General features: G+C 48.9%; 1 protein-coding gene across 4 annotated transcripts in view; it reads left to right on the forward strand.

The window, feature by feature from the left end:
- The window catches only part of Eya2 (EYA transcriptional coactivator and phosphatase 2), a 176,700-nt gene extending 166,848 nt beyond the window's left edge, over nt 1-9,852 (forward strand). For 3 of the 4 annotated variants that reach the window (NM_001271963.1, NM_001271962.1, NM_010165.3), the window contains exons 11-16: nt 29-87; nt 1,822-1,982; nt 4,340-4,454; nt 5,162-5,283; nt 7,350-7,450; nt 9,159-9,852. In NM_001271963.1, coding sequence (NP_001258892.1) covers nt 29-87; nt 1,822-1,982; nt 4,340-4,454; nt 5,162-5,283; nt 7,350-7,450; nt 9,159-9,239 — 639 coding nt within the window. In that variant the 3' untranslated portion in view covers nt 9,240-9,852. The remainder of the gene's footprint in view (nt 1-28; nt 88-1,821; nt 1,983-4,339; nt 4,455-5,161; nt 5,284-7,349; nt 7,451-9,158) is intronic. The other variant, XM_006498739.3, reaches the window with a different exon arrangement.
- Nucleotides 9,853-13,888: the final 4,036 nt, after the last annotated feature.

The raw sequence follows: 13,888 nt of genomic DNA on the forward strand, positions 1-13,888 counted from the left end.
CGTCTTTGTCTTTTCACATTTCCACAAGGACTGTGACCAAATCCACGTGGATGATGTCTCATCCGATGACAATGGTCAGGATTTAAGGTAAGGATTTGGGGCCGAGGAGTTTCCCTCCCACTTGGCGACCTCCACGCAGGTCCAACTGGACTCCTCTCTTTACCATAAAAAAGAATTTCAGGATGAGCCAACATGGATCTTTTTATTTGTTTTAGTGTGTGCAGATGTGCTTATCTGTGCAAGTGTATAATGCCAGATGTTACATGTCTTCCCTTATCACATTTCTTTTATTTTTGATTCCGACCCTCTCAGTAAACCTTGAGTTTACTATTTCAGCTAAATGGACTGGCCAACAGGCATCCTCCTGTCTCTGTCTCGGAAGCACCTCACCCCAGCCCTGAGGTTACATCTCCGTGCTCTACATTTTTTATGGATGCTGAGGATCCAAAGTCAGGTGCTTAGGCTTGTGAGGCGGCACTTTACCCACTGACAGGTCTCCCCAGCTTCAGATTTCCAGCACAGAGTTTGATAGAAAGAAAAATATTTAGGGAAAGATTAATACTCAAAGGAGAGGCCACTTTATTGTCTTTGCCATGAAATAGGTAAATAAGTAGGTAGATAGATGATACATGGATGGATGGATGGATAGATGTTGGATAAATGGATGGATGGATGGATGGATGGATGGATGGATGGATGATGGATGAATGATGGATGGATAGATAGATGAAAAGATGATAAATAATAGGTGACAGGTAGATGAATGATAGATAATAGATAGGTAGATATATAGCTATGGAGAGATAATTAAAAGCTGATTGATTGAATAATAATAGAAAGATAGATAATTGACACATTAATTGAGGATTAATTAATTGAGGGTTGAAAGGCAAATGGATAGGTGATAGATAGCTGTTAGTGGATAAATAAATGGATAGACAGATGATAGGTAGCTGGTAGATTAGCTGACTGCTAAATGTTATATAGGTGATAGATGAAAAGTAGATAATAAACTATTGATTGAATATTGATAGAAAGATTGATGATTGGTTATTGGTAGATAAATAGATGATTAATAGGTAGATAGGTAATAGATGAAGATAGATAGATAGATAGATAGATAGATAGATAGATAGATAGATAGATAGATAGATAGATAGACAGACACATGGATGGATGGATGGATGGATGGATGGATGGATGGATGGATGGATGGATGGATGGATGATCAAAAATGAATAACAGAGATGAGGATGGTAGATGATAGAGAGATGCCTGATAGAGTGATTACAGAAAGACAGATGTCAACATCTGTAAGATCCCGTGGCTCCTTGAGTTGCTTCAGGAGTGTATCTACAAGGTTTACATAGTCCTCTTCAAGAGTGTTGTAATGAGCACACTTGAGTTGTCTTGTTTGGATGAAGGGAAGAGAGAGGAATGCTGAGGTGTCAGACTCAAGGTTCTGAACATTTTGGCCCCCAGTTAGCACAGCTCATTGGCCCTTGGAATTTCACAGGGAAAAGATGGAAGCTTTCTCAGGCTTGGTACTGTGTACAGAAGCAGTAATGAATGGCTCCCCCAAAATAGCCTAGGGGTTCACTCTGATGCCCAAAGGCAGAAACAAGGCCTCTGTTTGTCCTTTGCATGTACATGGCTCCAGCAAACATGCGGTCTTCTTAGGAATACAATGAGAACTAAAGTTCCCCCACTCCAGACACATACCCTGAGTGTATCCAGGCACCCATGGATACCTCAAAGCCTATCGTGGGCCCAGGGACCTGAGTCTCCTCACACTAATGTCACCCTGTCCTGTCTCTCCAGCACATACAACTTCTCCACTGATGGCTTCCACAGCACGGCGCCAGGAGCCAGCTTGTGCCTGGGTACAGGTGTTCATGGCGGTGTGGACTGGATGAGGAAACTGGCCTTCCGCTACCGTCGTGTGAAGGAGATGTACAACACCTACCGCAACAACGTGGGTGGTGAGTGACAGAGGAGAGGGTGGGGAGAACAAAGGAGTCTAGGTCAGGTGCTTCTGGGCCCTACTGTGGGCCTGGCACTACTTTGGAAGGTTCTGGAAGATGTATGAATACAAGAATATTAGTGGGCTGTTTGGTTTGGGGTGTGTGTGTGTACACATACATGCAGGCACATATGTAGGCGTGCATCAGGAGGCTGATGTCCAGTATCTTCCTCAATCATTCTGCCTTGTTTTTTGAGACAGGGTCTCTCACTGACCCCGGACTTGCTGTTAGGCTGGACTAGCTGGCCAGCAAGGCCCAGGGACCCTCTGGTCTCAGCCTCTCCATCACTGTGATCATGGACTGGTGCTTTTTACATGATGCTGGGGATGCAGACGTGGGTGCTCACACTTCCACAGTGAGCACATTAGCTACCAAGCCATCTCCCTACTCCTAGCTTGGGGTTTGAGGCACAGCCTCTCTATGTAGCCAGACCAGCCTTAAACTCACAGCAGTCCTTCTGCTTTGGCCTCCCAGATGTGGTTACAAATGTTGCCGGGCGTGGTGACGCACGCCTTTAATCCCAGGATTACTTGGGAGGCAGAGGCAGGCAGATTTCTGAGTTCGAGGCCAGCCTGGTCTACAAAGTGAGTTCCAGGACATCCAGGGCTATACAGAGAAACCCTGTCTCGAAAAACCAAACAACAACCAAACAACAACAACAACAACAAAACCAAATGTCTGCCAACCACTCTGGACTGCCTTGATGTCACCCAGTGAGTGACACATCTTGTCCCAGAACGCTGGGTCCCCGTGGAGTCCTCTTAACACTATCAAAACCACTCTGGTGGCAGACTACATTTGTTTCTAGAAGAATACAGATTCCTGGCCCCACCACCACCACCCATCAAGGCTACTGTGCTCAGGGAAGGCCACGGTCCCTCCAAGCCATGCTGGGTGTGCAGTTTGAGGACCGAGGGCTGACTCTAGAGCAGCTACCTGAAGCTAATTACAAATGGGTGACCTGGGCTGACACAGGGCAGCACTGCCTCAACACCAAGCATGGGCCTGTCACCTTATCACCCAGATGGCCCTGTGACCCCACAAGTCTCTCCTAGCCCTGTCTCGTTAGAGTAGACAGCCTGGAGGTTAAGGAGGCATCAAATGTATGATCACATTGTTGTTATAGTTGTCTTGTTTTGTTTTGAGATAAGGTTTCTCTAACCACCCTCACTGTACTAGAACTTACTCGTTAGACCAGACTGGCCTCAAACTCACAGAAATCTCTCTGCCTCTGCCTCTGCCTCCCAAGCGCTGAAATTAAAGGTGTGCACCACCATGCCTGGCTCATGAGCTCATAGCTTTAAAGCCTTGCACAAAGCCCTGGAAAGAAGAGGTCTGCATGTTGGGAGAAGATACCCTGGAGGGACTTGACCCTAGACGTTGGGTAGAGGACTTAGCTGGGTAAAAGACGAGAAAGGTAGGAAGTGAACAGTTCAGGGTCTGCAATGGATCGTGCAAAGGTCCTGAGGCAGACACACACCTAGTGCTTCAGGGCACAAAGACAAGCCCTGAGGCCAGGATAGAAAGTCAGTTGAGCCCTGGCAGGGAGATGAGGCTGGCAACTGAGACCGGGTCACCCAGAGACTCTGGACTTTATTTTAAGGAGGCTAGTTGAGAAAGACAATTTAGATACATCGAGGGAGTCAGCTGCCAATCCTGTCTCCATGATTTCCTCCCTGTACTAAGCAGGTGGGTCAACCCCTTACAGGGCCTGCTTTTTCATCTAAAAGACAGAATGCAATCAGTGCCCACCTCAAGGGCTTCTGCAAGGATGAAAGGAAGGAAGTTAAAAGCACGTGCTCTATGCCGAGCAAGAGCCCAGCAAAGTTGGCCAGTAGTATCTTCTGCTCTGACTCCGTGTCCATCTTAATGGTTTAAACCCCAGTACGATTCCAAGCACATAGAAGAAAATCTTGAAATAATGGGTAGATGGATGGGTGGGTGGGTAGACTGATGGATAAGTGGATAGGTTGATGGATGGATGGATAAATGAATGGGTCGGTGGGGTTTGATGGATGGATGTGTAGATGGATAGATGGATGAATGGATGGAGGGATGGATGAGTGGGTTGTGGATGGATGGATGTGTGGCTGGCTGGACAGATGGACATGTGTGTGTGTGTGTGTGTGTGTGTGTGGATGGGTGTGTGGATGGCTATGTAGACAGGTGAGTGGATGAGTAAATGAATCAGCCAGTGGATGTTCTGAAGGCAGAGTGGCTAAACTAAGCTGCCTTTGAGTGCTCTGATTTGAGCTCCCTAATTCCCCTCGGCTCTTCCTAACACGAGGATGTCCTCTTTATTGCCTTTCCTACAGGCTTGATAGGTGCTCCCAAAAGAGAGACCTGGCTGCAGCTGCGCGCCGAGCTGGAGGCCCTGACTGACCTCTGGCTCACCCACTCCCTGAAAGCCCTCAATCTCATCAACTCTCGGCAAGTGCCCCCCCCCACCCGCTCAGCCGTGCACAGTAGTGACATCTCCATTCTCACCCTTGGCAGGGCTCTCACTTGCTTCCCCAGCTCTGGCTGGAGCTTAACTCTTCAAGGCCCAGAGGGCACAGTGGGCACCTGCTCTGAGAGCTGAGATGCTCTCACCAGTAGCCTTCCAGGTTCGGAGCTCTCAAAAGATTAGGACTGCCCTGTGCTGTCTTGTGGAACCCAGTCCTCACCAGAGCAGTCTCACGCGTCTTCTGTGTCACATGGCCTGGAACCTTGTAGCTTTCGAGCTTGCCACTCTTACAATACGTTCTTGCTTCTAAGTAAGGAAAGAAACTGGGCATAGTGGGCCCCAGCATGGGCACACCTTTAACCCCAGCACTCAGGAGTCAGAGGCTGGAAAACCTCTATGAGCTGCCTTGGCATAACAAGTTCTAGACCAGCCAAAGTATCACAAGAAGACCCTGTCTCAAAAACATATAAATATAAATGAACGGATAAGGAAGGAGCCACCCTACTTCACACCAAGGTGGGGCAGCCTTGGGCCAGAAGCAGCTACAGTGTCCCCGGACATCACTCCCCCGCCCCGAAGGTAGCCCAGCCATCCCACACACCACCCCCAGATCCTGCCCTAACCCACCCATGACACCAGGACTGTCCTAATAGTACCTTTGGGACTGACACAAAGTAACCTTTGCCCCCAGACCCAACTGTGTCAATGTGTTGGTCACCACCACGCAACTGATCCCTGCATTGGCCAAGGTCCTGCTGTACGGTCTGGGCTCCGTGTTCCCCATCGAGAACATCTACAGTGCGACCAAGACAGGTAGGCTGGGCAGGGGTTGGGCAGGTAAGGGACTCTCGCCCAGACCACAAACGACCCTCACAGCCCTCCAAAGAATGTGATTAGACTTGAAGTACAGGAAGCACCAGTCCTGACTACTCTCAGCGCCTTGCTGAGTTCCTTGAGAATACCAAGGAGTGATGGCTTTCTTTCTCTCATGGGAAGGCTCACTTTTTATTCTTGCAAGCCAAATGTGCCAGAATAAAAACAAACCTAGGTCTGGGGAGACGGCTTGGTGGGTAGAGCACTAAATGTACACCATGAGACCTGAGCTGAGGCCCAATACCCACCTCACAAAGCTGGGCATGGCTGGGTATGGTAGTGTGTGAATAATCCCAGCACTCAGGAGCAGAAGCAAGTGGACCTCTATGAGTTCAAGGCCAGCCTGGTCTACATAGCAAGTTCCAGGACAGCTATAGTGGTGTAGGGCAGTTATATAGTGAGAGCCTGTCTCAAAAAAGAAAGAAAAAAAAAAAAGCGAGGCATGACTGTACATGTTTGTAACCCCCACACTGAGCAGGCACACACAGCCAGCCTAGATGAACTGCAGAACTTGGGTTCAATGAGAGACCCTGTCTCAAACAACAGAGAGACATTTAGGAAGGCCTCTGACATTGACCTCTGACCTCTGCAGCACCTGCGTGGGTATGTGCACCTGTGCACACTCACACGAGCAGACATGTGTACACCCCACACACACTCACAAATTCTAGTTAGTTGAGATGGCTTTAGCCTTAGTTATTTTTAAATCTCATTCTTTTATTTTGTGCGTGTGAGTGTGATGTATGTGACATATGTTCACGTATGTGTGCATGGACATGCACATGCCTGCACAGGCAGAGGCCTGGGGATATAGAGGACCACCTTTTTCACTCTCCCTCTTCCTCCATTTTGAATCAGAATGTCTCCCCAAACTTGGGCCTTGAACTTATTTGTTTCTTGTTTATTTAGGCTGCGCTGGCAACCAGCAAGCCCTAGCTATCCTGCCTGCCTGCATTGGATTCCTGTGTGTATGCATGCATGTGTGTGTGTGTGTGTGTGTGTGTGCACACGTGTGTGTGCACATGTGTGTGTGTGCATGTGTGTGTCTGTGTGTGTCTGTGTGTGTGTGTGCGTGTATGTGTACAGGGACCCTTCCAGTTTGTTACATAGATACTGGGATCTGAACTCAGGTCCTCATACTTACCCAACAAGCATTTTTTTTTTTTTATTTCGAGACAGGGTTTTTCTGTGTAGCCCTGGCTGTCCTGGAACTCACTCTGTAGACCACGCTGGCCTCAAACTCAGAAATCTGCCTGCCTCTGCCTCCCGAGTGCTGGGATTAAAGGCGTACGCCACCACGTTCGGCCCAACAAGCATTCTTACCAGCTAAGTCATTTTTCCTTCCTAAATTTCTTACTGGGGCAAAATAAGAATATAATTATTTTCTGTGGTTCTGGGAATTGAACCTAGGGCTTCGATCACTCTAGACAAACGTTCTGTCCCTGGGCTACACCCCAGTCCTGTTTTTACTTCTTATTTTGAGATCAGGTCTCACTAAGTTGGCTCTGCTGGCCTTGAGCCCCCTTTTACCCCAGGCAGGCTTTAAACTTGGGTTTCAAATCCTGCCTCAGCCCCTCAGGTAGCTGGGATGGCAGGCCTGCACCACCACACTTGGCCATGGTTAAAAAAAAAAAATGTCTGCCATTGTGCATTTGGGGTCTGGGTTTGCAGTACTGTGGAGCAAATCTGTGGAGCAAGACCGAGTCCTCTGTTAGAGTGAGATACCAAGGCCCAAATAGCAGCACCGGAGATAGACAGGGGCCTGCTTTCTGCCCTGCTCAGCCTCTTTCTGGGGACAAGCTGCTCAAATTATCTGGGTGGTTGGAGTTGGCCACTTCCTGTAGAACTAATGACAGTGCTGAGCTCGCTGGGGGGGGGGGGGGGGAATGAAAGGGTGGCAGTGGTTGCCCTGGATCTCCTTCCCTGGACAGCTGCCACCCACACTGTCCCACCACTTGCGGGCTCTCCCAGCCATAGTCTCCTTCCTTCCTCCCATCTCCACGCAGGCAAGGAGAGCTGCTTCGAAAGAATCATGCAGAGGTTTGGCCGCAAAGCTGTCTACATTGTGATAGGCGACGGGGTAGAGGAAGAGCAAGGAGCCAAAAAGGTAACGGGACCTCTCTGTGCAGCGTGCCTACTGCTCTTCCCCTACCCGCGCCCCCCCACCCCCCAAACCCCCCCGTGCGTTCCCCCCCCCTGCCTCCCACCCCCCAGCCTTGTGCCTTGTCTCAGGCTCTGCTCTCCAAGGCTGCTCCCATTTGCAGATCCCTGAGCATCCTGAGTAATTTCCTCTCACAAATCCTCCTTGTGGCCCTGGCCACTGCCCCTGGCAGCCTGGCCGGGTTCCAGACCCCTGGGACACTGTGGACCAGCAGAACCAGTGCACATGCATGTGCAGGGCATTTTATGTCATGCTCGAAGGCGGAGGCGGCAGGTTCCAAGAACTCTTCCCTGCTAATAAAGGCAGCATTAGGCTAATGAAAAGACAATCCCACAGCTGAGGTCTCGGCCTCCAGCAGAGCTCAGGGACCTCTTGGAAAAGAACCAGCTGCCCGGACCCTGGATCTGGCCCTGTCAACAGCACCCCAGAGAGCGCCCACCCCCACCCCAAGGCCAGGCCAGCTCCTAGTTAATGTTATGAAGCTTAATTCAGGAATGTGCGTTTTTCCCTTTGCTGCCATTTAACAAGTCCCAAAAAGATGCAAATGTGTTTAGGGTCTCAGAGGGAAAGCTCAGAGAAGGCCAGGCACCCAGGAGGCTGCCCACAGTTAGTCCTCTCCCTAACAAAATGACTTCAGGCCTGGCCCACCCACCCACCTCACCTAGGTGCTCTGGTCTGTGGCTGGCAGCTGCCACAGTCTCCCTCCACTTCCCTCCTTTCATGGCATTAGGTGCTCCAGCCAGCATGAGGGTTATGCTAGCTGAGCATCTACTTTCTGCCATTCACCATTCTAGACAAAAGAGCCTGTCCTCACCACTCAGCCGGGCACAGCCAGGGGACCACAACATGCCTGACCTGACAGGGAGTGGCAAGAGCTCTCTCTCTCTCTCTGTGTAGCAGAGAGTGGAAAACAGGGGTTAGCGAGGCAAGCCAGGAGTGGGGCGAATGTGTTCTGACAGGAAATGAGCTGAGAGTATCTATAGAGGCGCTGCCACAGCAGGTCAGGACTGAGTGGCCACAGGGAAGACCAAAGAGCTGCCCAGATATCAGAAGGGCTGCAGGAGTTATTCTTTTCGAAGTGTATATTTCTAACTTTTAATGTGCCACACAGGGGGGCTGGAGAGATGGCTCAGTGGTGAAGAGCATTGACTGCTCTTCCAGAGGTCAAGAGTTCGATTCCCAGCTCACATGGTGGCTCACAACCATCTGTAATGAGATCTGATGGCCTCTTCTGGGGTGTCTGAAGACAGCTACAGTGTACTTATATGCTGTACATAAAATAAATAATTTTCTCCCTCCCCCCTTTAAAAAAAAAGGGGGGGGATATCAGGGGTAGAGAAAGATGGAGCCCAGTCTAGATGAGCTCTGGGTTCAATGAGAGACTCTGTCTCAGAGAGAGAGAGAGAGAGAGAGAGCCAGCACCCCTGACACCCACCTACTGCCACCCAAACAGAGGCTGCCTCGCTCTGCTTCCTGTGTGATGTTTTACTAACACCTGCCTGAGGATTTTGCCTTGCGTGCCCTGAGAGAGCAGAGAGTTCAGGCCTCCCTGGGGTTGCTGGGTGCACAGGGGCCTGCCGACGTGGTTGGGGACCCTCTAGTCTGGCTGGGCACCTTGTCTGAGCATGTGTAACTGTCTGCTTTTTGTCTTTAGCACAACATGCCTTTCTGGAGGATATCCTGTCATGCTGACCTGGAGGCTCTAAGGCATGCCCTGGAACTGGAGTATCTATAGCAGTGCGGGACGCAGCCACCGCCTGCCACCCACCAGCCAGGCCCCTGTCATCTCATACCATGAGGGCCCTAGACACCAGAAACTAGCTAGGGGCCCTATACCTAGGGGACATGTTCCACAGCCATTTCAGAAGTGTCTTCTTCCCTTGGGGACGGAGAGTCGGACTCTGATATGAAACCCAGAGACCCAAATGAGGGCGCCCCAGCTCGTCTTGTTCTCCTTTTTAATTTATGGACTGCACCCGTTACTCCCATTACCCACGGGTCCCTGTGTTGTCGTTTCTCGGCTGTAGGTCTGGTTTCGGGTGGTGAGTACCCAGTTTGTGTTTCAGAGACAATCATTCTCTGGGCATTGGCAAGGGAGGTGGTGTGGGGCTGTGGGGAAGCCCGATGTCATGTGGACAGTGTGCGTGCCTTATGCCGCCATCTTGTGTTGTAGGAGAGGGGGACTCTGGGAAGGCAAGGGTACTCGGCCATGATGGATAAAGGCATTCAATAAAAACCACGTTTACATTTTACTTCGGAAGAGTGTGGTGACCTTTGCCCGTTGTTTAGGCTTCCACGTGCTAGCTTTTCAAGTTGCAAAAATAATAAAAATCCATTTTGAACTTGTACTGGCTTCAGTGAAGTGGGGAGGGGTGTCACCGGCAGCACACGGTACCTGTATCTCCTGGGCCAAACCTGAGCCATGTTCTCTCCGGGAAGCTGGATTTAGAGATGTTGTCATTTAAAGCAAAACAAAACACAGGGCTCTTACCTCAAAGGACATACAGGTAGTTTGTTCTACAGCCAAATAAATACAAGTAGCCATGAGTCGGGAGAATATGTTAGGTTACCCCGAATTCCACTCTCCTGTATAGTGACAGATTCATGAAGACTCATCACAACAGATCAAAGACGGTCATAAGTTCGGACGTTTTTTTAAAAAGCATCCGCAGGAGTATCAGGTGGGTCGGTTACAGCCGAGTTAGGCGACCTCTGCCACCGGCCTCAGATGCTTAGCTTAGCCTTCGGGTTGGTGAAAGCCAATGATTTGTTAAGTCAATGTATTCCAAGAGGTTTCAACTGCTGGTCACAAAGATGTTAGGTCACACTCAACGGGGTAAGCAAGCGGTGGCTTTTTAGGAAGTTAAAGATAGCCCAAAATGAATGGTGATTAGGCTCTGGACCTGCAATGTTCCAACCCCTTCATGAACGCTCAAGTCTGGCAGTCGATAGTCTGTGGATCAATCGCTGTCTGTGAGAAAGCAGTATCATATGATGACTTCTTTCCAGGAACTCGAGCCCACGGGTTGGGTTTGCTCATGAACAGACAGCTGAGCAGCTTGTACCCAGGAAAGCCACCAGCCAGGACAAGCTCCTGCTAAACAAACTAAGAAAAAAACAGTGAGCTGGCTTGTGCTCTCCAGTGGTGCCAGGGACTTACTTAGCTTTGAGGACGATAGGAAATAGGTTTAAGGAGCCAGTATAAGGGGGCAGGACAGACATCAGAGAGGTGCTAAAAGCTCTGTGAACACGTCCCTGCACAGGACCACGCCCATCTGACTGACGCTAAGCGAAGACACACGGAGCTCCTTCTCTGTGCAGGCAAAATCCATGATCCCTGGAGCCACACTGAAGGAAACAGGTGTAATGGGAACCTCAGAGCTAGAAGATCAGTCACCGGAAGACTGTCAGCAAGTGTGGGAGACACTTCTGATTAGATTCCACATTGCATTACAGAATATTTCAATAGTCAAAGGAAGGCATGCACAACAGTGGTCCTGTAAGATATGTGATATATATACATACCTACATACATAACACCATGACATATGTGATCACATATGACATACAGTAATGTCATAGCTTCAGCTATCAACTTGACATAGCCTGAGTCACCTGGCAAGCGCCCCACTGGAAGAACTGACCAGATTAGAACGGTCTTCTGTGGGCATGTCAGAAGGTGTTTTCTTAGTTGCCAATTGATGTTGGAGGAGCCAGCTGGTGGTGGGCCTGGCCTTTGTAAGAAAGGTAGCTGGGCAGGCCATGCAGAGTAAGCCAGGAAACCAAGTTCCTCTGTGGTCTTCATCTCAGTTCTTGCAACCAGGTTCCCACCTTGACTTCCTTCAGGGATGGACTGTGACCCAGAAGTGTAAGCCATATACCTCCTTTCCCTCTCTAAGTTACCTTTAGCCAGCGTTTTCACACAGCAGCCGAGAGCAAACTAGGACACTTTCGCAGCCGCGTGATGGGAATCAACCAAGGGTACACTTACACTTCTCAGACATCATCCCTGTCCCTTCTCAGATGTAGTGGAGCTGGAGATGGTCCGGTGGGTGGTCAGATGTGGCCATTGGATAAGCGTATGAATGGATGGCTAGGTGGGTGGGTCAGGACTGAGTACATATTCCAGTGAATGGATCCGTGAGCAATTGGAAGGTGGATAGATGGATGGACACCTCTGTTGGGTGATAAGCCGGGTGGCTGGATAGGTCCTGGGTGCGTGGATCCTTGAAGAGTGCTTGGATGGTGATGCGGATGGGTGGACAACCGTTAGGATGAGAGGTGAGAAATGTGGATAGAAGAAGGTAGAGAGGGGGCTGGAGAGATGGCTCAATGGTTAAGAGCACCGACTGCTCTTTCGAAGGTCCTGAGTTCAAATCCCAGCAACCACATGGTGGCTCACAACCATCCCTAATGAAATCTGATGCCCTCTTCTGGTACATCTGAAGACAGCTACTGTGTACTTATATATAATAAATAAAACTTTATAAAAAAAAAAAAAGAAGAAGGTAGAGAATGAGAATGAGAGGTTAATAAGCGCCTCTGGAAGGAGGGGTGGTCACTGTTCTTGGTGCTGGAACAAAATGCACAAAAACACAAACAACCTAAGGAAGGGAAGGTGTGTTCATGCTCATGGGTAGAAGGTACATTGTGTGGAGGAAGGCATAGCAGCAAGAGCACTGGGCGCTGGTCACACAGTCAGGAAGCAGAGACATGAACATTGGTGCCTGGCACACTGTCTCCTTTCTCTGCAGTGTGGAATCCCATCCCTCCCGTGGGTTAGTACTGTCCGTATCTATGCTAATTCTTCTGTCTCAGTTACAGTTTCCAGTGCAATTATAAAACACCATGACCTTTTTAAAAATGTACATTGCTGGTTTACCTGCAATTATGTCTGTATGAGGGTGTCAGATCCCCTGGAAAAGGAGTTACACTAGGTTGTGAGCTGTGCCATGTGGGTGCTGGGAATTGAACTCGGGTCCTCTGGAAGAGCAGCCGGTGCTCTTAACCACTGAGCCACCTCTCCAGCCCCACCACAAACTTCTAAAAGTAACCTGGGGAGGGAAGGATTTATTTCAGAGCAGGAACTCAAGGCAGGAACCTGCAAGCAGGAACTGAAGCAGAGGCCATGGGGGAGTGCTGCTTACTGGCTTGCTCCTCTTGATTTTCTCTGCCTGCTTTCTTATTGCACCCAGGAGCACCAGTTCAGGGATGGTCCCGCCCACAGTGAGCTCACCCCTTCCACATCAATCAAGAAAACACACCACAGTCTTGCCCACAGCTCAACCTCTGGGGCCATTTTCTCAACTGAGGTTCCCTCTTTCTAAATAACTCTAGCTTGTTTCACACTGACAAAAAACTAACCAGAATGTCTTCCCACCTCAGCTAACCTAACCTAGAAAGTTCCCCACCAACATGCCCAGACGTGTGGTATGTTTCCATGGTGACTCTGAATCCTATCAAGTTGATCATCCGAGAGGAAACTGAGAGGAATGACTGATGGCTGATAGGTGGATGAGAGCAAAGTGATGGTGGATGGGTGTACAGACATAAATGTGTACAGATGCTGGGTGTACAGATGTAAGGATATACAGACATAAGCATATATAGCTGCTGGGTGTACAGATGTGAGAGTATACAGATGGCTATAGAGATATAAGTGTATACAGATATATGTGTATACAGATGCTGGGTATACAGATATAAGTGTATACAGATGCAGGGTATACAGATGTAAGGATGCACAGATGCCAGGTATACAGATATAAGGGTATACAGATGTGAGGGTATACAGATGTGAGAGTACACAGGTGAGTATATAGACATAAGTGTATACAGATGCAGAGTATACAGATATAAGGGTATACAGATGCTGGGTATACAGATGTAAGGGTATACAGATGTGAGGGTATACAGATGCTGAGTATACAGATATAAGGGTATACAGATGCTGGGTATACAGATGTAAGGGTATACAGATGCTGGCATTACAGATGTAAAGTGGCTTATGGGCCAAACATACAGGTAATAGAAGCAGAGTGTAAGAAATGCACAGGCACAACATTATGAACTAACCAGTACCCCGAAGCTCTTGACTCTAGCTGCATATGTATCAAAAGATGGCCTAGTCGGGCATCACTGGAAAGAGAGGCCCATTGGACACGCAAACTGTATATGCCCCAGTACAGGGGAACGCCAGGGCCAAAAAAATGGGAATGGGTGGGTAGGGAAGTGGGGGGGGGAGGGTATGGGGGACTTTTGGGATAGCATTGGAAATGTCATTGAGGAAAATATGTAAATATATATATATATATATATATATATATATATATATATATATATATATAAAAGAAAGAAAAGAAATGCACAGGCAGCAATGTGGAG

Source organism: Mus musculus, chromosome 2, assembly GCF_000001635.26.
Source record: "Mus musculus strain C57BL/6J chromosome 2, GRCm38.p6 C57BL/6J".
Classification (NCBI taxonomy): domain Eukaryota; kingdom Metazoa; phylum Chordata; class Mammalia; order Rodentia; family Muridae; genus Mus; species Mus musculus.